The sequence below is a fragment of the Neolamprologus brichardi genome, chromosome 6 (genome assembly GCF_056152115.1).
Source record: "Neolamprologus brichardi isolate AB-2024 chromosome 6, ASM5615211v1, whole genome shotgun sequence".
In the NCBI taxonomy this organism is placed as follows: domain Eukaryota; kingdom Metazoa; phylum Chordata; class Actinopteri; order Cichliformes; family Cichlidae; genus Neolamprologus; species Neolamprologus brichardi.
Window position 1 is genome coordinate 32,940,967 of NC_142109.1, and position 27,135 is coordinate 32,968,101.

At 41.8% G+C, this 27,135-nt stretch overlaps 1 protein-coding gene across 5 annotated transcripts; it reads left to right on the plus strand.

The window, feature by feature from the left end:
• The first annotated feature begins 898 nt into the window (after window positions 1-898).
• On the plus strand, window positions 899-26,543 carry elf2b (E74-like factor 2b (ets domain transcription factor)). Of its 5 annotated transcripts, none has more exons than XM_087842127.1 (10): window positions 899-1,250; window positions 10,391-10,511; window positions 10,615-10,864; window positions 21,123-21,236; window positions 21,360-21,548; window positions 21,863-21,949; window positions 23,487-23,682; window positions 23,908-24,309; window positions 24,387-24,561; window positions 24,702-26,543. In XM_087842127.1, the coding sequence occupies exons 2-10, from the start codon at window positions 10,437-10,439 to the stop codon at window positions 25,266-25,268; spliced, it is 2,055 nt and encodes a 684-aa protein (XP_087698253.1). In that variant the 5' UTR covers window positions 899-1,250; window positions 10,391-10,436; the 3' UTR covers window positions 25,269-26,543. The 5 variants fall into 5 exon arrangements, with proteins under 5 accessions (XP_087698253.1, XP_087698255.1, XP_087698254.1 ...); XM_087842129.1 differs by having other exon boundaries at window positions 23,490-23,682; XM_087842128.1 differs by lacking the exon at window positions 899-1,250 and adding an exon at window positions 5,568-5,812.
• Window positions 26,544-27,135: the final 592 nt, after the last annotated feature.

Genomic DNA, 27,135 nt, shown 5'->3' on the forward strand with positions numbered 1-27,135 from the left:
TTGAGCATTTGTCTGTTCTTTTTGATCTTTTTAGAATAAATATGTGCCCCCTTTGCTCAAGTTTGTGGTGCAGAACAGGTTGATCTGTTGTCAGATAATTGCATTTCTCTAATAAAAACACTTAAAAGAATAATTTAGAGATTAGACAATTTACTGACAACCAGTTTCATGGCCAGGTGAGACCTGTTACCTCATTATTTCATGAAAAATAATCAGATACAAGATCTGGAGTTGATTCCATGTTGTGTTGTTGAACTTAGTAGCTGTTCACTGGAATTCTCATCAGCCACCATTAAGTTGAATACCAAAAAAACCTAAAAACTTTAGATGTGCCTAAATCTACAGTCCACTATATTCTTAGAAAAGGAGGATTATTGTTATTGCTGAGTACTGGCCAGTTCAACAATAACGAAAGGAGACATCTAAGGTGGGTGATTGCTGAATTCTTTCCTTGGTTACGAAAAACATATCGCGTCAAAGTCTACAATCAAGAGATACATTAATGTACCTGAGACAAAATTAGACTTTACAAGAAAACACCTAAAAGAGCCTCCTGAGTTGGGGGGGTCAAAGGTAGCAAACACGATCCAGTGCAAATGGATAATGACCCAAAGCAAACTGCAAAAGCAACAAAAAAGATATTCTTCAGTGGTCAAGTACTGATCTCATGTTCTTTATGCAAACAGAGCCTGCTTTTCATTTGCTGAAGACTAACCCGAAGGCAGAGATCCACAAACAAGCATCTGATGAGAGGAAACAGCATTTGGTCTGCACTTTAGTCACGTGTGGACTGTTTGATTTAAAACCCACTGTGCACCGCTGTAAAGAATGACTCTTTAATGTGTTGGTGGGCTGGGATTGTTTATGATACGGCGTGACGTCACTAGTGTCACTTGCCTGAACAAGCAGAGAGTAAACTGACCGAGCCAGTCTCCATGAGCCTCTGCAGACTCGACCGACCGTTTCGCAGCTCACTCACGGACCCGCATTTACACCCCAGAATCGCGGAAGACTTGATTCTGGTCGGCCGGGAGGATCCGGGAGGTCTCCTCCTCCCCCTCCTCACCATGAAGGCGACCAGCTAACGCTAGCCGAGCAGTGTCCGCTAACAGCGGGACTCCTCCGGGCTGACAGTTTACAGCAGCGGCGGGTTCAGAGGAGGAGGAGGAGGAGGAGGCGGAGGTTCGCACCCAGCTAACCACACACTGCTGCCTGTGAGCCGATCAGGAGCTGAAAGGAAGGATTAGACGGTGAGTGAGCTGACTGTAGCAGCGTTAGCCACATGGTTTGTTGTTATCCTCTGTTTACTTGCTTTTCTTTCAACGCTAACTTAGCTAGCTAGCGTTAGCGAAGTTAATGCTCCACATTCAGTTTCTGCTCGGGGCTCTCAAAGAGATTTGGGCGTTACATGCTGAATTGAGTAGACTATTAGTTCATGGAGGTATCATTTCAATAACAGATTCCCTCCTGTGGGCTGCTCTTTATGTCCAACATAGTCTTTGACTCCAGGTTAGGGTGAGCAGGTGTCCCAGTTTGTATGGGACTGCACAGCCTTCAGCCTTAGTCCAGTTGACATGTTTGTTATTGTGTTACAATGACATATAATAATTGATAGACACCAACGTAAACCCCCCCCCCCCCCCCCCACTTTAGCATCCATTTATATGTATGAGAAGCTGTAAAAAATGGATAAAAAATTAAATGCAGTATATTTATAACTTATAGATCTACACACCAACACGTTGTCTTTATGAGGTTTTAATTTGCCTTCGGAAAGGCATCAGACAATAACACAAAATACAGCAGCTGTTTGTTTTTAAAGTTATATCCACTGTTGACAGCAGTAATTCCTTTGACATTTACTTTGTTGGGATCTGGTAACTACTGCATGCATGTAACACATAAACCTGTGTTGACAGAATAGTGTCAACACAGGTGAGTGTGCGGGTTGAGAGGCAGATTTGCATTATGATGTTATAACAGGTGTTGTGGTCAGAAGTAGGTCATTGTTGCTCATGTATTTATCCTTTTTCCCCCTCATTTCCTGTTAGAAAATGTGATTAGTTTACAGAAAGATTTGCTCTTCACGCTGTAATGCATTTTGCTATCAATTTTGTTAATTTGTTTATTTTATGTAGGCCCTACAAATATCCTGAATAGGAAATGTAATCACACAACAACGTGGCGGGGGAGGGGGGGGGGGGTGTATTGCTTTACAATACTTAAATAAATAAATACGATAATATAAAATATTATAATAATAAACACTTGTTGCAGATTTTCTTAAATCTTTGTCGCACATCATTTTTCTGCAACAGTTCTTGGACAGGTGGGCCAAAAATGAAACCAACACTAAAACCTCATTGCAGTTGTGAAGCATGGTGGAGGCAGCATTATGGTTTCAGGGATCTGCCTTGTGAGTGAATGAGTGGATAAATAAACCTTGTGATGATCAAACAAACTGTGTAGAAAAATAGCCAATATAATAGTGTGCATTATAAGGTTGATTTATGTGTGGCTTTTATGGGATTTATTTATTTATTTTAAATTTATCTCTGGCCTGATTCAGCATGTGCCCCCCTGCTGGTGCATGTGTCAGCTTAAAGTCTGAGGAATGATCTGCGAAGGGTTAAAGACATCCCGACTGTTCTTAGGGCTCCTGAGATGATCTGAGATCATTTGTATGGGTAATTATTAGGGCTGCCACGATTAGTCGACTAGTCACGATTACGTCGACTATCAAAATCGTCGACGACTGATTTAATAGTCGACGCATCGTTTGAAGCTTTGTAAGATTACAAAAGAGACAGGAATAAGTAGTAGGATTTAAGAGTGTAATAACGGACTGAAACAGAAGATGGCAGCACTGCATGTACAAGGATGCCAGCTGCCGTTAAACCCCGAAGAAGAAGAAGAAGTAGCTCTGTCCCAGAATTCATAGCGCAGCCCAGCTCAGTTTCCAACAATGGCGGCAGCTAGTTAGTTTTAATATTACTCTTATTATTCTTCCTGTGTCACAAAATAAACGTTTAACATATTTTCAGGCGAGAATGTAGCTGTGTAAACCTCAAATATCTGCTCAGTTTATCAAGACACCACATATTTTCAAAAGCGCTCAGACGTTTTCGGAGACGTCTGTTACCCACTAGCTCGATAGCTAGCCGGGGGCAAGGCTCACTAGAGCCATGAGAACACCGGACTACCGGCAAATCCTTCTTTCGCTACTCAGGTTAAACATATATAAGTCACTTAGATAACTTAAAAATGTTATTTTTTGGCTTTTTTTTGTATTTTATTTGTTCCTGAGTAAATCGGTTTGGCTGAGATTAAAGTTATAGTTTTTACACAGCTGAATAAACATCAAGCAGACAGCTGATTATCAGAAGTGTGAGATGCTCGAGAATATACTCCGGTGTCCCGTTATATTTTAGATAGCAAGGAGTTTATTGAACTTCACCGAAACAATCTGCAAATTTCATTAAAATTTAATAAACTATCATCTTGTCTTTATTTTTAGTTAGCACATACCTTAAACACTTAAAGCTGTAAGCTAATGATAGTTATATAAGAGCAGATGCTGCTGGTGCAATAAGCTGTAGTTTTACGTCCAATGGATGCATGATCTGATTAGTCGACTAATCGGTGACTAGTCGACTATCAAAATAATCGTTTGTGGCAGCCCTAGTAATTATTACATTAGTATTAACAAAGAGTTCACACTCTTTCTCGCAGTTGTGTGCGTTGGTGTGTGGAGGTATTTACAGTTTGATTGTGTGGGGCAAAGGACCTATTTAAATGCTACAGGCTGGGAGTGTCCACTCTTTGTGCTCGTTCATCATTAACCAGACAGCGTATCCTGCAGTGCGAGTCAACAGTTGAACAGTTGAAGGTTTCACAAATGTTCTCCACTGCAAACACGGACCCTGGAATACAAGGGGTTGGTTGCCACAGAAGATGATGTATGATGGGATACAAGAGAGGTGTGCAAGTTTAAATCACAAAAGGTCGCACTTGTTGTGTGTGTCTTTATATTTTGGGGTTGTGTGACTGTGGCCGAAATTATGCTCAATATTATTTAATGTTATAACTTGATTTTTGGGACATCGTGCACTTGCTCTTGCTCCTTACTACACTTGAAACCAAAGTGTTTCCAGAGAGATGAAGTGATTTGACTTCATCTGAAGCTCCAACAGCCTGTAGGGGGAGTGAATTTGGGGTTTCAGAGAAGAGTGAAAATGCTTCAGCCTAAAGAAACACGAGAGTGACAGCATAAAAGGAACAAAGCAAAAGAATTTTTATCTGAAATTATTATGTTCTTATAGTTGTTCAAAGCCATATATGTAACTGATGAGTTTTCTGAATCACATGCATTATTCTATTTGCACAGAGGACACAAATAAACAATGCATTTCTAAACTGCTAATTCCATCTCATTTATACATTGTATTGTGCTAAATATCTCTGTAATAATTGTGTCATTTAATCCTTCTAATATTCATAAAAGGCAGTTTTAAGTCGTTTTAAAATGAAAGTTGAAACAAGTTAAACTCGAGTTAAATATTTGATCAGTCTGTCAGAAATTCAGATGAATTATTTATTTATTTTTATCTGTTTTTATGTGTTGTTTTTTTATTGAGTTGGCCTCATTCACTACATTGAGTCACTGGACTCTACTGTGTTTGTGCAGGTTGGAGACTTTTGGAGTGTTTTTAATGGATTGTCTGACTGATATTATAGTTTGATGTGACGTATAGATCATCCAAGAAGCTTGTCTTTAGTTCTTTTTAGTTGGCAAAAAATTAACCAGAATGTGTGTGTGTGTGTGTGTGTGTGTTGCACCTGCATGTTAGAGTTTGACATGATAAATTACAGTCAAGCTTCAAAATGCAGCCTCCAGAACTATTAGGCGATACCATAATGTTTACGTACGTCTCTTATCTTTCATGTTGATAATGATATGAACGATAGTCCTGGAACTGCATTATGATCTGGTAGAATAACACCAGCACGGAGATATCAGATACTTCATATGCAGCAGAGGTCGACCAAGGACTCGGCTGTTAATGGCATTTTCCCCCGTGAAGCGTGCTACTTAAACTCTCCACCATCAATACACAAACTGACGACTTGAATAACTGACATCCAGAAGTTAAAGATTCAGCATAGCTGATTTACTTCACACCATTTTGGCAGTGCTGGCTTGTGTATTGTAAAGCAAACTAAAAATTAAATATATAATCAGTAACTTAATGGCTGTTTAATTCTTTATATAAGCGGAGTGTATTTTTCTTTTGTGTGCCTGTATGAATGGAGTCGGGTGGGTGTCAAGTAAATCCCGAGGTCATACTTGCTGTGTATGTGCTTGTTCTGTCATCTGTGTGTGTTTGGCGAAGGCCAGCAGGGCAGGGCACAAGGCATGGCGTTGTATCGTGACCAGCAGCCCCAGTTACTTGGAACAAAAGGGCTGTTGTTGAGAGATCATGTGACTGTGTGTGTGTGTTCCACCCTTGTCATGTGATGTGAGCTCAGGGCAGGGTCTGAGAAGTGCTGAGTCGCTCTGAGAGGTTCCTTCCACCCAGGGAGCAGGCAGAAAACGAGCATGCACACAGGGAGAGGAGAGCGCCGGTCGGGTGGATGGATGTCAGGACAGAGAGGAATACGGAGACGTCTCCAGAGACGCAGAGAGATTCAGAATAACTCTGTTGCTTTCTCATTTCTACAGCAAGAAAACATCACATCCTTCTTTCACTCTCCTCGATTCTCGATTTCAGTAAAGATGCAACGCAGCGTTTCGCATCGGCTCTGCGGCGAGGCAAGTTTATTCTAGTTTTCCTTTTAGTTCGTTGAGATTGGGTGGTGGTGGGATGGCTTACCTGATGTCACAATGGCTGCTTAACCTCACAAAATCTGGAGACTTCGCTTACTGCGAACCCAGAACAACATTTGTAATTAAATTTAGCCGCTACTCTGGTCTCATCCTGGCAATCGGTTATGAAGTTAAAGGTGGGTTTCGCACACATGCAGAGGAAATGCAGACCGGCGCAAACATTTCCCATTCCTGGAATACCAGCATGACTAACTGACTTCTTACTCCTTTATGTTTGAGCTGAGAAGTGAGACACAGCCGCGGGTCCTGTAATACTTGTTTGAATCAGTGCAACCGGCCTGAGAGAGACGGCTTTTAACAGATCTCTTTTGTGTGTATGTGTGTGTGCATGTAATTAACCCACTGTGGAACTGGCCCTGCAACCTACATATTCAATACCACTGCTGATTGTTTAGTTGAGTAGGTGAAAGGGTTTTTGCCGAGCTGTGTCGTCATATTAGTGAAAACCTACACTTGCCACACGCAGGAGTCTGTACTTTGACACTCAGTCGCTTTCTGATGGACAGAGTGAGATAACTCGGATAGTTTACAAAAACCCCGTGTGTCACAATCGCTGACTTCTCCATGAGCTTGCATAATAACGTCTGACGGTTTGAGCGGAGTAGTGAAACACAGAGAAACACACACACACCTATATTTGGTTACCCTGTTTCTGTGTCAGAGAGCAGGAGGCACGAAACCTCAAACCTGATAAGGTACAGTGTGTCTAACGTCTCACTTTAAGTGCACTGAAAATTTTTATGATTTTATTACAGATAAAGCAAACAGTTATGATAACGCCAAAAGGCCATTAAAAAGTATTCCAGTATAGAATACAGTCGCTCAGTCATTTTAGCTGCTAAGTAGCCGGATTGCTTGAGAGTAAAGGAAGGTTTACTCATCTTTACTTTCTGATTTTTAACATCAGAATGGAAACTTGCAGTGTCTCGATTTCTGGAGGCTCTACACTAAATGTCCGTCTTTGAGAGGGGTCACGTGATCGCCAAACATGTCTGTGAGGATAACGTAGCCCTTACAGCTCTGCCAATTAGTGTCTGCAATATGATGCTGAATAATTGAGCGGAAGACTTCTACTGAGCTGATAGCATTCTGGTTTCAGTAGCCGAGGGAACACCAGCACAGCATGGCTCATCCATTATACAGCACTTGGAGTAACCGAGCATGTCCTAGTGTCCTGAAACACACTGTGGAGCGCGTTTTGTGGTCAGCTTGGTGCACCAGGGTGGGTATAAAACTATAAAATACTAGCAGTGGCCAGTGGTAACCCCTCAGCCTCCTAGTAGATGCACCTATGGTATGAATCGCTTCGTTCTCGGATTCACAAACTTGGGCGTCCAGGCTGTGTGCCCACCTGGCCATCAGGGTGACGACTATACCGCATCAGCCTTTTATGGCTGAGGAGCAAAAAGCCCTGGACCATGCATGAATCCCACGTCTTCTGTGTTGTAGTTAATGACCTGCTCAGTTTGTGTCCTCTTTGATATTGAAAATAGAGTGTAGTGCATGCTTCAGACGAACCTTTTTCTATAAAATATATCTGCAATAAGCTATATTTGCATTAAAATCCTATAATTATCTTAAAATCCTGTCCATGCTGGCTTTCCTTTCTTGCATAGAACATTAGTAAACATGTATTGAAATGCATAGTTACTTACATCTGAAAGTTTTTGAGATTGCAAAACCAAGTTTTAGCATCCTAACTACCAGCTACGTGGCTTGTTTTAAAATGCACTTGATGGCTATATGCATGAGACTGAACATGTGTTGACACGCAGTTTGTGTAGTGAGTTTGGGTGGAATAACTGGAGTGTAAACAACCCCTAGCCAATTAAGGCCAGAATATTAACCAACACTCTGTTTTAGTGGCATTTAATGGGGACCTATTATGTTTATTATGCTCTATATTTGTATTCAGTTCAAAATAATACCTTCAGTTCATCCTGTATCTGAAACATTTTTAGCTCCTCTCCACCCTTTCTTTCTTTCTGATTGGCTGTCCCCTGTAAACAGAACGTTCAACCAACAGTTGGGTGGGGCTTAGAGCTATGTGCCTGAAATGATCGTAATAAAAATATCCCTTCTCCTTGACACCATGCAGATCCAAGAGTAGATGCATCGATGCTGTTGCGACCAGGCTAGAGGCATGACTGCGTCACTATCTGCCAGCATGTCAATGACATATGGGTGCAGAAGCTCAAAGGTTCCTGCCATGAGTCGAGCCCGCTTCAGAAGAGATTTTTTTTGTATTGTGAGCATCAAGTATTGTAACAGTTGTTACAATATCATGTTAAAAAACAAGAAAAACCATAATGCTTAAGGACTGTTCTCCACACAGTGGATTTTCTAGTCCTGCACGTGCAGTTGCAGACAGTGTAAAAGCCCTGCAGGTTGGTTACTACTGTTACCCAGTAGAGGTGGGAATCACCATACATCCCACGATACGATATTATCACAATACTTAACGCACGATACGATATTATTGCAATTTTAAAAAATATTTTGCGATATTCAGATTCTGTACATAAAGGTAAACTTTATCAATAGTCATTTTATCTAATATCAAAGTCTCGCACTCAGTCTTTCTCTCATTTCAGTTTTATTGTTGACAAACTGAACGGTTTGTATTACAGTCTAGTCCAACTTAACTGAACGCAACCATCTGGTACAATTATAGCTATTCTGAACTATGCAGTTTATGAAAACTATGCAGCCCCTTCAGCAACTGAAGAATTTGAAAGTAAATTAAAACAAAATATAATTTTACATTAAATAAAAAAGTTTTAAACTTAATTAAAATAAAACACGTCTTAAATTAAAATAAGTAAACTGTCATGTTTATTGCTGCCATAAAAAAAAGTTAAACACATTTGGACAGTGAAGGAATGTCAGGATTCTTGCTCAGAAAAAGGATCAACATGCTCTGAAGTCAGAGCACAAAAACCTCCATCCATCTTCATCCGCTTTATCCGAGGCCGGGTCGCGGGGGCAGCAGCCTAAGCAAAGAGGCCCAGACCTCCCTCTCCCCAGCCACCTCCTCCAGCTTATCCGGGGGAACACCAAGGCGTTCCCAGGCCAGCCGAGAGATATAATCTCTCCAGCGTGTCCTGGGTCTGCCGCGGGGCCTCCTCCCGGTGGGACATGCCTGGAACACCTCACCCAGGAGGCGCCCAGGAGGCATCCTTGTCAGATGCCCAAACCACCTCAGCTGGCTCCTTTCGATGTGGAGCAGCAGCGGCTCTACTCTGAGCCCCTCCCGGATGGCCGAATTTCTCACCCTATCTCTAAGGGAGAGGCCAGCCACCCTTCGGAGGAAGCTCATTTCCGCCGCTTGTATCCGCGATCTCGTCCTTTCGGTCACTACCCACAGCTCGTGGCCATAGGTGAGGGTAGGGACGTAGATCGACCGGTAAATTGAGAGCTTCGCTTTTACACTCAGCTCCCTCTTCACCACGACGGACCGGTGCAGCGTCTGCATTACTGCAGCTGCAGCCCCAATCCGTCTGTCGATCTCCGGCTCCCTTCTCCCATCACTCGCGAACAAGACCCCGAGATACTTGAACTCCTCCACTTGGGGCAGGAACTCATCCCCGACCCGGAGTGGGCACTCCACCCTTTTCCGGCAGCATAAAAACCTTTTTTTGTAATAAAATATTGATTTCTGCTGTCCCTGTATCGATATATTATTAGCAAACAAAATATCACCATACTACACAGTATCGATTTTTCCCCCACCCCTATTACCCAGACATAGTTAGTTAGCCAGACCGAGTAATGCTTTCACTGCAGATCATATGAAAGCACTGTTTAATTCATTTCTTACACTTTTTAGTGTATTTAGAGTTAAACCCCTTTCAAGTACATGGAGGACGTTTGAAAGGGTTTCTGTGTCTATGCTTGGTGAACTATGATTGTTTTAGGGTTGGAGGTGAGATACTTTGATGCTTTTAGTTTTACTGAGAAGTTGAGTTTTGTTTTTTATTTTATTTTCTGTTTGACGTACCTTTCTTTCCTTACTTTCCATTTGACAACATCAGACCACACCAACCCTTTGAACGGTGGGCAGTTAAAGATTTAAACGACTTCCTGCTGTCGTGTTCATGTTTGTATATGTTTTGGCCCAGCAGTGCAGCTCTGACGGGAAAGTGAGGGCCCTGTGGTTCCACCTTGTCTTGATCTTCCACTGGACACTGTGCATGTGTGTCAGGGGGTGGATTTGGCTTGTTGTCAGCGCATTTCTTCCTGTTACAGCAGAAAGGCACTTCCTGTAGGCTAAAGCCAGAAGGGTGGAGATGAGCGAGATGAGATTGCTCCCTTTAATGAGATCTTGGCCTGTAGTTTGGACAAAGGAGGAAGGTGTAGCAAGGAGCTGGCCAGTTTACTTCTGTTTTGTAATGATTTTTACTCTGATTTTCACAGCTTTGGGAGCTTTTTAGTGAGACTGGTGTGTGAACTTTTTGTGTTAACGAAGTTTTTGTTTTTGTTGCCGCTTCTATTTTTTTCCAGCCCACCAGGCAGAGCAGCTGTGGCAAATTGCAGACGAGCATGAGTCATGACCTCAGTGGTGCTGGTTGACACCGGTGGGACAGTGGTGGAGTATGTCACAGCTGAAGAGGACCCAGAGCAGGTGCGGCAGACACAGACAAACTCATTTCTATCTTACTCTTTCAGTTAGAAAGATCTTTTTGTAACAGTTTCTCTTTTTTATTCTCCTTGCCGACTTTCTCCAGGAGGAGGGAGAGTGTGAGGTGGACTTGGAGCTGGAGGGAGAGGTGGAGGGTGAGTGTGAAGCCGAGGTGGCCTATGAAGAGGAAAAGGAGGAGGCTGAGGAGTACCCAGCAGTCATAGTGGAAGAGATTCCTAGTGCCAGCCTGGCTGAGGAGCAGAATTACTCAGCCCAAGTGTTGTTGTATGGTGATGAGGCCTATATCATGCAGGAAGTGGGAAACGAACAGGAAGTGGAGACAGATCGGGACCCAGGTGAGGCAAAAATGTTTTGTGTTACTAAAAGTTTGCCACGGTCTTTATGTTATTGCATCAGTCAGATTTTGAATAGTCTTTCCAGTTAAAACCAGCATAAAATCAGATTTTTGGAGAGGTTATTTTATTGCCTCAAAGCAATCAGAATGATTTTTAAAACTGCAAGTGATTGTATTTAAAAAAAGACCCACAGCGGACCGTCCTGCCCAAAGATACAGAACAGCAGTGTGAGGGGAAACATACGAACATGAGATTAAAGAGGCCCGGCCAGTTACAAGAACCTCAATAACACTTAACTCAGGCCACCAGCTTAACAAAGGACACCAACTAAATCACTGAGCAACATCTGTGCTATTAAAAAATGTCCTTTAACCACTTAAGCCCCAAAAATATATTTAAAAAAAAAAGCATGTTTAGGCCTGTTAATAAAATTTATTAATTTCTGCTCTTTAATACCTAAAAAAATCAACTGGCATGATGTCCAATTGTGTGCCAAAATTGGACATTTTTGTACAACGTCTGGATATTCATGTATTGACAGGGCTGTAATTTTTCACTGTTTCACTTTAGAAACATAAATCTTTGCACAGATGATGTTTATATGTTGGTTACTGAATTTCTGGAACCAAATGTGATCTGAGGCATATTTTTCAAAGGGTTATATGCTAAAAATTAAAAAAAATAATTAGGCGAGGATAAAATCGACTTACTTTTTCTGTGTTCCAGTCTCAGTAACTTTGACACAGTAATATCTGCTTCAGTATTTAGACCTCTGATGAAATTTCCCAAGTGTTAGCTTTATATTGATACCAAGATTGTAAGGACAGAGTTTGTAATTGCAGAGAAATAATCAATTAAATTTGGGCATTACATTTTCGAGCAGGAAGCTCAGAAACCCCTTTGGGGCTTAACATAGCCAGACTTTCTTTGTGTTAGCTGGATGAGTAAATCCTTAAACCTCGGTCAGAGATGACTAATATTATGATGGTGAATATCAACTTTCTGTTAACTCAGGCTTTCTGCTTCAGGTGTTGTTTCATGCATCATTTCACTCTTCGTTAGCACAAAACTGACCAACTAATCAAATCAGGACTAGTGATAAGGATCAATAAAGAATATTTTTAAGAAGTCAGAAATCAACACTCGTGCTGCAGATAAAGCAAGAGAGTAAAACTGCAGAAAATTAGTAATCGTGTGAATTTATTCCTTAACTATATTTAGGAGTGTAAATTAGAGCTCTGAATCTTTAAACTATATTTAAACTATTTAAAGGTTACTCGGTGCATTCAGGCCCTTACTCTGTCATAAAGCCTAATGAAGAATATGTGGACATCACTTCAGTGATTCCTGTGATTACAGCAGGGCTTCCCTTGCAGGGTTGCCAACTCCTCCGTAAGGAAAATCGCTATTGGTTGTCCTAAAAGTCGCTAGAAGTCGCTAAATGACGTCATCGCAACAAAATCGCTAAGTTGACAACACTGTTCCCTTGTATCTGTCACTATTCGACTCCCAGTACTTCTTTGGTGATGGGAGTCAGCACACTGGGAGTGCACTGCCACCTTGTGGGTGTTGTTGTGTAGTTGAATTTTCTGTTTTATGAGGTTTTATCCAGTATTTTCTGGCTAATAATTAGAATTAGCCATATTGGTGATACCCGCCGTCCAGTCCAGTGCTGTTTTCAGTAATTTGGATTTAAAGATCAGAGAGATGGAGAGTTCAATTTTCTTTCTAAGAACTTTAAGTTGCAGCATGTAATTAAAATTCTCAACAAAAATCAACTTTTCTTCAGTGAAATATAAAAGTTTTGATCATAAGAAAAAGTTGCTACGTTTCAGGATCTTCTCTCACTTAAACACCTCAAAATAAAGTGGAACAAATAATCAACTGAAAATGAGTACACGCACCTTTACCTGACACAATTTACCGTACCAAACAAAAGCAGGGGCAGCAGATTGATGTAACAAAAGTATGTTTCCAGTGAGTTTATAAATTCACCATCTGTCCTTTTTCTCTTTTTCACTCATCTCCATAATTTTCCTCGTGAAAGCTTTGGCCTGTTCGCTGCTCGTATCGAGGCCGCTGGCGTTTAGCTGGATCTGAACTGTGAATAGCTTTAGCGTTAGCCACTTTGCCTTTCTTAGCTTCTGTAAAATGTCCATGTTCAGCCGGGTGAAGGAGGTTTAAGTGTTTGTTGTTTCCCCCCCTCACAGTTTACTTGTCATCAACAATTTTTATTTATTTCATTTTAAACTTCAATAACAGAACTTAAGGATAACTACATAAATAAATAGTTTAAAAAAACAAACAAACAAAAACAAAACACAACAAAAAAAAAACCACAAAAAAAACCCAAAACAAAAAACAAAGCAAAGAGAAGTTATCCTATTCTTTCTTCGCACACCAATCCCCACACCACCACTCTGTCATTACTCTTCTGTTCTTCAAGTTACAGAAAGCCAGCTTGTATAGGGGGACCAAATACAATCATATTGATGCAATTTGTCTAATAAACCATAAGTCACTTTTTCGTAAGACGCCAACTTAGCCATTGTCTTTAGCCACTCTTCATAGGGAGGGGGGTTCTTCTTCCACCAATGTCTTAGCAGGACCTGTTTGGCCGTAGTAAGAGCCAGAATAATCCATCTTTTTGTATAACTGGAAAAATCTCCATCAGAAAGTTCTGTGGTTATACCAAGTATAGACAGTTTTGGTGAGATACCAAATCTCCTTTTTAAAACACTGAAAATTACCTCCATTATATTTTCCCACCAATCCTGAAGTGCCGAACAGCTCCATCCTCACAGTTTACTTAAACAAACTTTGTGTCTTTACTTACAGTGAAAGGCTTTCATACTAACAAGATATCAGTGTGTGTTTGTGTGCCGCTGTGCACATGTCCTGCGTGCATGAAATAGACCAGCTCATAATTGGACATGTGAGACTGACCGGTCGGCGACCTCCCCGAGCAGAGAAGATTGGAAATAGACAGTCGATCTGTGCATCTCTATTAAAGATGATAGAAAAAGAGTATTTTTTAAAAAAAGAATAATTTAATAATAAAAATAATTTTATCATAATAATTTTATAATTAAAGTCAGTCCCTCTGCTCATATTTGTTTTAAAGATGCGGTTACATGTTTGAACACACTTTTTTTGTGTGTGTTATGTGGAAAAAAGACACGGTCCACAGAATAGTGGCTCTCAGTAAGAAACCTGTTGAGTTCACATTTAAGATGATGCATTGAAGACATGTAAGAGGCAGTTTGATATCATTAATAAACCGGCAAAACTTTTGCTAGCTACACAAAAAATACCTGATGTAGTAAATCTGATGATGTAGTAAACTCATATATGCAAATTATTATTTCTTTCTTTTTTTCCCTTCATTTGCTCAGAAGGTTTTCTTGCAATTGTTTCATGGCTCAGACTTTAAAGGGTTAGATTACCAAGTGCACAAAACAGGAGAGGCATTTCCTCAAGGTGTAGAAATGGATTAATGAACTCACCGCACACTTGGTTTGGGGGTCACTGGTGGACAGTGTTGGGGAGTAACGGAATACATGTACCGCCGTTACGTATTTAAAATACAAAATATGAGTAACTGTATTCCGTTACAGTTACCGTTTAAAAAGGTGGTATTTAGAATACAGTTACTTTGTTGAAATAAATGGATTACACGGCGGTACTTCCCTGTTTCATATTGTGGCGGGTCAGGACTGTTTGGGTTTTGTTTGACAGCTACGTTCTGTTGTTCCAGGTGGCAGCGTTACAGTTGCCATGGTTACAGGGTGACGCTCTCTCTCTGCGTGTTTCCTGGGTGAGAGAGCGCAGTTGTTGTTGTGCTAAGCTAATAGGCAGAATGCTACAGGTATAGCTCTGAAGAATGTAGCATCATAGGCAGTGTAGTCCGTGCTGCAGGGAGAATGGACTGCCATACCTGTTATGTGTCTGTGAGCGAGGGAGGGAGAAAAAGGAAAAGTACGAGCTGTCATCGAGCAAAAACGGGAGCTGGAAGCATGTAAATATAATAATAACCACTGCAGCCAAGAAGAGTGCCTGACGAGCCCAGTTGTAAGTAAGCTATTAAGACTCGACTGTACGCAGTGTTCGTGTTTTCCTCCAAAAACAATAAGTTCTTTTGGAGCAGCCTTTCAACGCCTCTCTCTGTCTCTCGCTAGCAAAGTTGACCCAGACAACAAAGTAAAGCTAGTTTTCGGCTACGAGTCCGACACCGAACCGATGTATTAGCCAGAGGTCCCTTTACTACGGTTCGGAGCCGCGGACCTTCAGTAACAGTAATAAATCACAGCAATAGTACATTCATGTAGTTGTAAACAGCATGATAATATATTAAGTAATCCAAAGTATTCAGAATACGTTACTCTCATTGAGTAACGTAACGGAATACGTTACAGAATACATTTTGGGGCATGTAATCTGTATTCTGTAATGGAATACATTTTAAAAGTAACCTTCCCAACACTGCTGGTGGAGCGCAGAATATCCTCAACACAATTCTATTTGTTTTTGCAGTTTTTCAGTGAGATCCTCCTTTAAAATGAGCCGTGCCCGCCTTTAAATGATTTATTTTTAATCCGAAAGAGACATAAATACTTTTCAAAGCCTGACTTGCATAGGTGTCCTCCTACCACACTAGCTGTTAGTGCAGCAGTTCATGTGTGAGTATTAAACTCTATGTCTCAATTTTACTTAAGTTGTAAAGTATGTGATTTAAAATGAACTCCCACATAGATAATAGATTTATTAAATTGCAGCGTTTCGATCCAGCTCACCTTCATACACACGTGTGTAAATAGCCACATTTTCATTCACTGAAAATGCTTAAACCAAACACTTTGTCATTAATGAAATGTTAATACTGGTCATCCACACAACCTCTGAAATTTTTTTTTATAAAAATAATTGACATAATTAACTATATCTGCACACGTTAAAAGAAGAAGAATGCGTAGTTGTTAACCTTTAAACAACGTGAATTAATTAATAACACAAATATAGGGCGAATGTTTTTCAATCATTTATTTAGTTACTTCAACACAATTTACTACATGAACTGCTCAAGATTAAATTCAGAATAATGTTTAAATAACTTCAGAGAAGCATGAACTGTGCCCCTATACTACCATCAGAAAAACACTTCTGTTTGTATGTGTGAATATTTGCCTTTGTACCCGATGAAGGTCAGTCAGACCATAATTGTTTAGTGGAACTTTTCCTCTGACACACCCGTCGCTCGTTCAGGTGGGCAGAGATTCTGAACTAACAGTATGTCAGTAAGACTCAGCTGAAGGGGTACACTGACCTTTTTGCGGACAGGCCTGGAGCTCCATGCTTGAAATCAGACTTTGAAGTTTGTACAAGAAGAGAAAGATATCTAATCAATTTAGACTTACAGGTTTTTCGATCAGGTGAATACTTCATACTTTTTGCTTTATGTGTAGCATCATCATCAGGTAGTTTATTTCTTTTAGTCGTCTTAGAAACCACTGAATCACAATTAAGCTCACTGACATTCATCAATAAATAAGTTTTAACATAATTGTATAAATATAAGATGTTAAGTTGCAACATATGCCAGATTTGATCTTCTTTAATTTTCCACTAGCTCTTTTAAGTTGTCCAATCCTAATTTAGTTTGCTTAAGTTCATTATTTTAATCCCCACAAAGCAAGTTTATTTCTTATTAACCCACATTCCCTTGTGTATATGTTGTATTTCAGTACAAAATGCTTTCATATATTTAAAAACAGTGCTGCTCTGCCCTCCTGTGGCATTGTTATGTGCCCTGTCCTGTAAGCACATGCATGAATATGTATCTATATGTATTACAGATAGTCAAAGTTAAGTTAGTAAAATGGTAATATGACAAAATAAATAAAACAATGATAAATACTTTCCAGCTCCAGGGGCGTAATTTCCAGGGGGATTAGGGGGGTTATGACCCCCCATAATCAGACCTAAATAATATAACCCCCCCCAATAAAATTATGAATTATCTTGCATAAATAGGCTGTTGATTTTCTTTACTCATTTCAGTTATTACCAGCAAAATAGTTGCATGTTTAATCATCTGGGAATTGACCCAGATTTATTTATTTATTTAGACAGAGATCTTGACCCCACCCCCACCCCCCCATGTTCAGCACAAAGTTATGCTAATGTCCAGCTCCAAACAAATCATATTAGGGTTCCTAAAAATTTTGAATAAGATACATGAGAAAAGTTGCTTAAATATTTATATAACATATATCAGTAGCAGAACTTTACTGGTCACCAAAATAAGACTTATTTAATTGTATTTTATTAGATCTTTAAAGCATTTTTTTAAGTGCTGGATCTTATTACTGACATGCTTTTTTAAGAGACTCACAGTAAAAATCCGTGTCAGTTTGCTTCAGCGATGTGAAAACAGTGAGCTTATTTTAAAAAACGGTGCAGCTTTTATTTGACGTGCTCACTACGCAAGAAGGGGAGGTCGACGGAAGGATTTCCTGTGTTGGTGGCGGATGGGTACCTTTGCTGGCGCTGTGACGCGTCGCGTTCGATACGAAGAGATTTCCCATTAGCGGCGGAGTGATCTGAACTAGTAGCTTCCCATACAATTCAGTGAGGAGTCAATGTGAATCTGCAGCGAGGGGGAAAACATGGCGACTTCGCAGCATGAGGGGCACGCAAACCAACTCGATCTACTCATCAGAGCCGGTAACGTAATTTTTCGCAATCACGTCTTCGATCTGAGCTGCCGCGCGGTTGTTGTTTTTAAGTGCGTCCGCTGCGCCGCCGTCCGCTGAGAAGAAGTGCGGTGAAGTAATGGAGGGCAATCAGGAAGTGATCACCTTGGTTAGCAACCTGCATGGCGTCGCCACACGGTTTAATCGGAGCCGGTTTATAAGGAGGGAAACTTCAGTTGGATGCGGTGGTGTGTACATGTGGAGTGTTACGTGCATGAGTGGTGTTTTGCACGCGGGAGGAGTTTTTTCTGCCCTCAGCGTGGTGTAGAATAACGGTCTGCAGCTCGGCTGCACAACCAGGAAGTGTGGAGATGTTGTCTTTCCTACGTCTTTGCCACGCTGTCTGAGTCGGAAGGACATGTGGGTTTATTTTTACCAGCATCAACGACGCGTGCACAGTTAAATATTCCCTGTGATCGTTTTTATGGTCGTTTGTTTTGGTGTTTGACTGCGGCTGGCTTCGGTTTCGGGTCAGTTTAACCTGAATAATCTGCAGGCTGATCCTTGATTAGCAGCTCCGGGGAGTGAGGCGCCGTCCTGTGTCATGTTTGTGGATTAATGTGTGATCGGCTCACGGTGGCACCCTCTGGGTCTCGGGTTTTGGTGTGTGTGGTTGTGTGTTTCACGGTTTCCGTTACCGTCCTGTGCAGCCGCTATGCAGGCGCGTGGGACGGCCTGGCTCACGCGCTTTCTTCCTTGTAGCCGTTTGTTGTTGGCTTCAGCTTTCGAGCTACAAACTCTCTTCACCTGCGTGTTTCCTGATTTTCACTAACGGGCGTTTATCGCTTAAATGCCGCGTTTGTTTCCGCCTCTGTTTAATGTTAATGTCAAAGTATTTTTTTCTAATATTTCGATGGCGGAAGCATTGTTTATGTGAGGGGGCGGGGCGTGTGTTTGATTGACTCGTCCGTTAGTCCTGTAGTGCGCGCGCTGCTTACGAACGTAAGCAGCAGTCCAATCAGATGCGTCTGGGGGCAGGCTTTTGAACTGAGCGACAGCCAATAGGAGGCAAAGCGAGTGTTGAGTGACAGGAGGATTTGTGTGCCTCTTCGAGGAGAACTGGAGGGAACGGGTGAGGAGTGTAAACACGGAAGTCATCACAGGCAGCACTACTTTTTGTCGGACTTGCTGCTGTTCTTGGCCCCGTTACCGAGCTGTAAATGTGAATGAGAGATTTCCCCAACTTTATATATTGTAAATTTGCTCACGCTTAAATAATTATTCTAATAAACTGAACAATTTTTCAATTTTTATTGGATAGTCAGACATGAGTTATAACCCTGATAATTCCGATTTTGACATGTTGGTCAGGCACATATGCAGCTGTTTGAACTCAACCCTTTCGGTGGCCTTACTGCAGCACCTCTGCTTGCTTTCAAGGGCGACTCTGCAGGCCACAGGACCTCTGCAGTGTGTCCTGTTTGCTCGTGAATGAGTGGGACAGCCTAAATATAGCCTATTTCTATCCTCGACACAGTGCCCATTGCCTCAGCAAGATAGCCAAACATGGATAGGGCAGGGTGTAATGGGATCTCGTGTTTCCCACCGGTGATTGACAACGACAGCAGGTGCTCCTGGGTGCCTTCTCAGAGCTCCCTCAGACAGATCCACGTACAGTTTCCCTGACAGCGGCTGTATCCTGTTTTTGAATAAAACAGGAGGGCTGCTTACGTGTGAGTGGGTCAATAGTTTGATTGTTAACATATTGAATTAAACACCCAGCTTTGCAGGAAGTGAGTTTGGGCTTTATATGCAGGAAAATTGTGTTTTTCCTTCATGTAAAAAAATTGGTCCTCAGAGAGGTTTAGATCTTCCACTAAAGAAAAATCACCAGATTTAAAAAATAAATAAATAAATAAATTCTGTGAGCAGGTTTTAGTTTACCCAGGCTTCTGTTTTTGCTTAACAAACAGCCATGATTATTGGGAAATTGCGTATAAGTCAACACAAGTATTTTGTCTGCTCATGCTAAATTGTGTAGACAAAAAAATTTGCTTAATTATGGGAAGCCAAAACGTTTTATTAAAATATATACGTGACAATTAAATGTAAATGTAAGTGACGAATGTTTATAGTTTTAAATTATGTGGGAAGAGTGAATAAGACAAAAACATTTCAATGGGGAAATTATACATGGCAAAAAAAACTATGAAGAGTTAAAAAATATATAAATGGGGTGAAAGAATTGAAATTAAAACATTTTTAAAACACTTTGTATGTGGTCTTTGTGCTGACAGTGTGAGTTCATTGAGTTCATAATGTCTGATCTTAGTGTCCTTCAGTAATTCATCCAAATGACTACATCATATATCATAAACAAAACATTGATTAATCACATTAATTATTGTAAAACAGTGCAACATTTGTGCTGTTCAAGCTTAAGATGGTCCACATTTGCATATAGATAGAAATACACCTTTTTGATGTCACTATATTGCAGCATTGTATTGTATTGTACTGTGACACCATAATGATCCAGCAGGTAGGGAGTGAACTGGAAATCAAGTACTGTGCATAAGTCTTGAGTCACATGTTATTTCTTTACATGTTGGTTACAAGACTTAGTAATTCTTAAAGTGGTTTTGAGCAGTAGTTGGTTAATGAAGGTCTTACAAAGTTTTTGTTTGGACATTTGCTGCTTTTTTTTACTTATTTTCAGTCCAGTACTTGTACCTGACCATTTTGTCGAAGTATTCAGCCCTGAACTATGAATCAGGCAAGCATAAAAAAAGTCCCCTAACCAATGGATGAACACATAACAGCTTAGAACAAATTTTAAATTGCATCGTTACACGCATTATTACAAGCAACCTGTTGGAAGAACACATCATTTTCCACATTTCGTTAAATGAATCTGTGAAAAAAAGTAAAATGGAACAGTTTGACAGGCATAAAATTATATTTTTGCATCAAAAAGATGATTCCCAAAGAGCTCTTAGCTTAAATTAGCATGTGTGATGTGCAAAATCTGAGAAAAAAAGATGTATGAGGCCTAAAAACTATCTGTAGCAGATGAACAGTATCTGAAGATCTGTGCTTAAGAAACATGGGGGGAAAAATCAGCATAAATTATGATAAGTGTGTATGGAAGCTGTCAGGAGCGAGGCACAACAGTATCTACAGCCATCTGTAGAACACAGTGGAGGCTCTGTCATGGTTTGAAACTGCATTTCAGGCAAAATTGGTGAAATTATGAACTCAGAATGTCAAAATACTTGTATTGCAATACTGGTGGTTTCCTTTAGGGGGTGCCAGATGTTTATTTTCTGTCCAGGAGAACCCCCACTTTAGCTGCTGCTGTTCTCCACTCTGCAGACTGAAGCTAGAAGGCAATCTCAGTTATTTAAAACTCATTAACTTATCATATCTGTTTAGATTAAATATGTCTTCAAATGTAAAAGAAGTAGATTGATGAGATCTCATGCTTAATAAAGAAGAAAAACACTAACTGTTAAAAGTCCAGGCGAGTGTTTGCTGACTGTTTTCGTGTCTTCTGTGTGTTGCAGTGGAGGCTTCTGTTCACGGCACCAATGTCCACTGCTCTGACAAAACAATTGAGGCTGCAGAGGCTCTGCTACGCATGGATTCGCCCTCCAGCCTCAAAGAAGACCACAGCCCAGGTAACACACACAGATACACTGCTAGTGGACCACCGCTCAGGTTTATATGCTCAGTTTCTTAAAGCATAACTGCTGGCCAGTCAAGTAGATCCTAATCAACCCTGTGATGATTCCTCTGTGCAGAAGCGTTCCTTCCACAAAGCGGAGCGACACAAGACTTCCTCCACGCTGCCATGCGGCCTGACATGATCACAGAGACCGAGGTGGAGATATCAACAGAGGAATGTTGTGAGGAGGAGGATGAGGACATGGCTACGGTTATGGACGATCCGGAGCCAGAACCCGACCACGAGCCAGTCAGGAAGAAGCGAGGTAGACTTAAAAGAGCTGGAAGTTAACTTATCTGTTATGTGGAGGAAGCCAGAGCCCAAAATGTTCATTTGATATCTTTAACTTTCTGGGGGCTTGTTAAACTTTGGAAAAAGGAAAATATTCAATGTTTCAAGCCAAGATTTAAATGGAAAACATCTGGAAGCACTGATGCCAAGTTGTAAATCCAAAACCAGAACCTTGTAATTATGCTCAGTGACTTTATCCAAGAGCACCATCTAGTGGTCAATTTATCCTACGGAGGGGGTCACACCTCGGTCTCACAACTGACTTCTTTCAAATGTTTCCCTTCCCAGCCGGACGGAAGCCGAAGACGCATCAGTCAGCCATTTCCAACGGCTCACCGGACGTCGGCATCAAGAAGAAACCAAGAGAAGGAAAAGGTATCCGAGCAGTAACTAAACTTTCTCCCACTGGCAGAAACATTTCACGTTTAAAGCCAACCCTGACTGGGAACTTTTCTCTCGCAGTCAGTATTTTCACCTTAAAGGAAGCGTTTGAATTTTATTGAAATAAAGCAGCTGTGGCGTGAAAAACAGCTGGATTCACTCACATTTGTGACCGAAGCTTTGTTTAACACTTTGACGGCAATAATCAAGGAAACCACTGTTCCCCACTGGAGCAGATTTAAATACCTTTTATACTCACCAAGCAGAAGGAATAAGAAACAGGACTCATACACAGTGCAGCATCTTGGGTTTAAAAAAAGGCAGCATGATATTAAATACACCGTTTCTGTGAATTAATGATAAACAAGCATTTTATTTCATGAATCAGTCAACATGCTTTAACCCTTTAAGACCTACCATAGAACCAAGTCCGCCAGAGCTTATATTATATTTTTACATGCTGTAGTGCCATTTTTGGGAGCATTTCAAGTTGCTATACATCAATACAACCATTATAGCCCAGATTTTAATAATATGTATGCAGTAAGTGCATAGTAATTACATAAATTGCAAAAAAGTGCAATAAACTACAAAAAAATTGAAAATCGTTTTTGTTTTTTAACATATATTTCTAGTTAGAGAAATTTAAGAGGCTTATCCCTCAAAACTGTAAATACAAAAAAGTTGCACAAAATAGTTTCCCACCACAGGAAATTTATTTTGAGTGTCTTCATAGTTTTATTTTTGAAATACACCAATTTTTATATACTGCAGGAAAAACGAAAATAAATATTATAGTGCAAATTTGCAAAAAAGCAGCATATGCATCAAAATAAACTATTTCCAGCAGTGCAATTTGAGTCCTAAGCATCTCAGAAACAACACAGAAAGTCATAAAGTCAAACATAACTTTTAAAAACACCAATATAGGCTCATGAGGCCCTGATGGTAAAAAACTACATTTCTGCAAAATAACGTCACTTCCGGTTCATGGTGGACATGCGATAGTTCGTGCTGATGGACGTAGGAAGTGTTATGAACAGCTGATCGGATCGGCAAAGCGTGTTTCTGGAATATTATGTTTTTGTTGCTGCAAGCGCTTTTTATGCAGTTTTTGCAAAGCTATATGTGGAAGGAAACTGTGACCGAGGACAAGCTGATGGCATAAGATGTAAGAACAACTCCTCCGGTTTCCTATGCAAAAACTTACGTGGTTGCAGTTCTACAAGGATTTAAAAGTAGTTACGCAAAACGGAGCGTGCCCGCTCTGACCGGTTTTAAAGGGTTAAACATTAATATGACCTTTCAGTTAGTTTTATTTATACAGTGCTCAGTGCTTAACTCTCAGCAGCAGGTGAAGACTGAGTCATGTTACAGAGAAAACCTCAACGTTCTTTAGCGACGACTGAATTTCATGTTTTTAAGTTCGATTTCCTCATTTGAAGAATAATTGTGGAGCATTTTTCCAAAGCAGTCCAGCAGCGCTGCATAAATACACTGAGTCCAGGTGTTAATTATCTTTGATTTCCAGCAGGGAGCACCACCTACCTTTGGGAATTCCTGCTGGACCTCCTCCAGGACAAAAACACCTGTCCCAGATACATAAAGTGGACCCAGAGGGAGAAGGGCATCTTCAAGCTGGTTGACTCAAAGGCCGTGTCCAAGCTGTGGGGCAAGCACAAGAACAAGCCCGACATGAACTACGAGACGATGGGGCGGGCACTCAGGTGGGCTGTCCCTATCTGTGATTAGAATCGGATGTGTTACATTTTTGAAAGAAACAAAGTATTTTACATCTTTATGATCCAATAAACACTTTAAATTTGGCAGCGATAAAGGCAACAGTTTGATAAACAAAAATAGCTCCGTCCTAGACTTCACAGAGGCTGATTTCCAGTCCAGTTTTATTTTCTTTGAAAGCAGCCTCTTATGTTCTGATGCCTTTTCTTCAGATATTACTACCAGCGCGGCATCCTCGCCAAGGTGGAGGGCCAGCGGCTGGTTTACCAGTTCAAAGAGATGCCCAAAAACATCGTCATCATTGACGACGATAAGGCGGAGATTCCCGCTCCAGAGGACCTGATCGGCTCGGACACCGCGGCGTCCTACGAGCGCGTGCCTCCGCCGTCAGACATGCTGCTCCACGCCACCGAGCTGTCATCCTCCAAGAAGCCCAACATCTTGCGGGGCGCTAACAAAACCAACGTAGTCCACACTCCGGTGGCCACAGGCAGCAAGCCAGCAGCAGGAGGAGCGGTGACGGCGGGAAGAATAGTGACGGTCTCAGCGGCGTCGGACGGGAACCAAAAGCAGCAGTCCCACGCGGCAATCATCCCGAACGCCACAGGGGCGAGGTGAGGCACGCAGATGTTCACTATGTGGCGTCTTTGCTCGTGTGGATCTTAACCTTCTGACTCTGTCTCTCCTGCAGGACGGTGCGGGTGGCTATGCAGGTGCCGGTAGTCATGACAACATCACTGGGTCAGAAGATCTCCACAGTCGCCATGCAGCAGCCCGCGGGAACAACAGCAGCCGGCCAAACCACTCTGCTCACCAACACCTCGGCTATCGGCGCCGCTGCCGGAAACGCCAACTCCCAGCAGAAGGTGTGCAAAAGCAAAAAGCAAAAATTGTGCAAAAGCTTAGAAATGTGTTTGTAACTCTGAGTAATTAAGTTTGTTTTGGTGATGAAACAGTTGAGTCACTGCACACTGAAAAGATGAACTGATGATGCTTCTTTCATCAGGTCGTGATCCAGACCATCCCCACCATGGTGCCAGCCACTGCAGAGAACGGAGACAAGATCACCGTCCAGCTCGCCAAGATCATCACCATCCCGGCCCACCAGCTGGCTCAGTGTCAGATCCAGACCTCCGCGGGCACGAACAAGCCCGGTGTCGGGGCCTCGCCGGCGGGCATCAGCCTCCTCGGGAGCCCCCTGACTGTCCGCGCCCTCGCGCCCGTCAACGTCGCGCCAGGAACACAAGTGATGAGACTGACCGTGCCGACGCAGGCGCAGCAACAGACTCTGGTGGTTTCGCAGCCGGGCAGCGGGGCGGGCGTGGTGACGGTGTCCGCGGCCAACCAGGCGGTGGCGGCGCAGCCTCGTATCATTAGCGGCGTCATCAACGGCTCGGAGCTGGTCATAGGAGGCGGAGCGGTGGAGAAGCTGAAGGCCGCCGGCGTCCAGGTACAGGCCGTGCAGCTGCCGATCCAGCAGAATCAGGCGAATCCAAAAATGGCCCAGAGCGTCAAATCGGAGCCAATGGACTCGGCCGACGTGACGATGAAGACAGAAGAGCCCGAGTGTTGAAACGCGTCCGTGTCTCCTCCGCCTGAGCGTGCTCGTTTGTACATTTCTGAAGTCATTTCTACTTTTCTTCGTAATAACCAGCAGCAGTCTGTGAGACTTTAAAGACGCCCAGAAGTCCCGCCCCCACTTTTTTTTGTGTGTGTCTTTTCTTCCCGAGCCCGTCTTCACATCTTCCATGTTGCTGCCTAGAACTAATCCGGACTGTCTCAGAGCCGCACAGAAACCTCTCCGACATAGGAAAACAGACTTGAAGGAAAGGGATGTGTTGGGAAAAGGGACCAACTTTTGATCACTACAGTTTATGCTTTGGAAAAGTTCCACCCGTCACTGACTTGAAATCTGGGGGAAAAAGCGAAACACTACAAACACAAATGAAAGCAAATAATCAAAAAGCAAAATGTGAACCGTCACATTCAGGAGGACCCGGAGGATGGGGCTGGGGTGTAATGCAGCTTTTGTAGAGACAAACGTTAAAACCAGCAATTAGTTTTTTTATTATTATTATTATGATATCACTGTGCCGATCAAGTGTAGGTGGTGCTATGAGAGCGAGAGGAAGAGGCGCTCCCACGAGGAGCGATATCAGACAGAACACGGTCATGTATGTACATAAATATAAATATGTCTGCTATACAGTTTACGGAGCTAATGTTAACAGAACAGCCTTAGATTTTAATTTTCTTCTTCATGTGATGTCTGAACGGTAAGCTGTTTGTTTTGTTTTGTTTTCTTTGTGTTTTGATACCTTGTACCAAGCACAGTATTATTGAAACTAGGGGAACTAATTTTTCTTTCTACTGGTTCTTCCGCCTCCGTTTGGCTGTTTTAACGCTCACACAGGTTGAATCTGACAGGCCAGACTGCTCACAGCACATCTGAGGATGTGGCTAGAAAGGATCTTGGCTGCTCCTTTTAATTTTGGAACATTTTTGTGACCCTGCAGTCAGGCTGCATGCAAAAAAAACGCGACTGAGCCGATGCATGCCGCCACATCTGAAAATAGGAATGTCTGTAAAAGCAGGAAAGAAATGAATCAAGTTTATGCAAAGATGGCTCACTGTGGATCCCAGGTCACTTTACTTCCAGCTTAAAACGAGGCTCCTGCGTTTCATTTTTTTAATCTGAAAAGAGGGAAGAAGAAGAGACAGAGAAGTTTGTGTTCAGACTGAACTGTTTGTATATTCAACATTTGAAGTATATTCTATTTTGTTGTACTCTTGTTTCAAAGTGTATTAAAGTAGATTTTACTGAAATATAAAGACATTTGAAACCTGACGGCTGTCCCTGCATCACTTATTTATTTTTTGTTCATTTATGTTGGAGCTGGGAGATTTATGAAACAAGATGATCAGGATAAAATGGGTAACGCTGTTCTTTTACAGAGCAGTTTTCCCTCCCGTCTACTCAGTTTAGAGTACAGAGTCAAATGGTTCACAGAGGCTGCTGTCTGTTGTTGTTTTCTTTTCCCGTTTAATCAAGAAGTGAGGCACTCAAATGTCTCAGGCAGGCGGCGTTAATCTTGTTTTTCAGTAGTGTGAGAAACCGGAGCTCCCCGAGAAAAGCCAAACACCACAGAGGGAGAATTGGCCCCCTGGCTCTGGATGGCCTCAGCTTGTCCTCCAGTAGCACTTTGAGAAATCTTTGAGTCACCGTGACCAGGATACGTTCTTCAACGCATATGTAGCACTTTGTTTTCTTGCTTTTGCGCAATATCTCTAATTAAAAGCTGTCTCAGAGTGATGCTGCAAAACTAGTTCATGCATTGATTTATGAATGTTGCTCCGTGACTGCTGGTTTACTTGTGGTTCACAGGGTATTTACAAGTAGAATGGGAGGCAGAGCCGTCAGCTTTCAGGTCTGTCTTCTG

Bases quoted from the DNA above. Each gene is read 5' to 3' on its own strand.
- elf2b (XM_087842127.1), top strand. From the start codon at position 10,437: ATGACCTCAGTGGTGCTGGTTGACACCGGTGGGACAGTGGTGGAGTAT. The intron at 21,549-21,862 runs GTAGACTTAAAA...TTCCCTTCCCAG, and splicing joins GCCAGTCAGGAAGAAGCGAG to CCGGACGGAAGCCGAAGACG. The intron at 24,562-24,701 runs GTGTGCAAAAGC...TTCTTTCATCAG, and splicing joins ACGCCAACTCCCAGCAGAAG to GTCGTGATCCAGACCATCCC.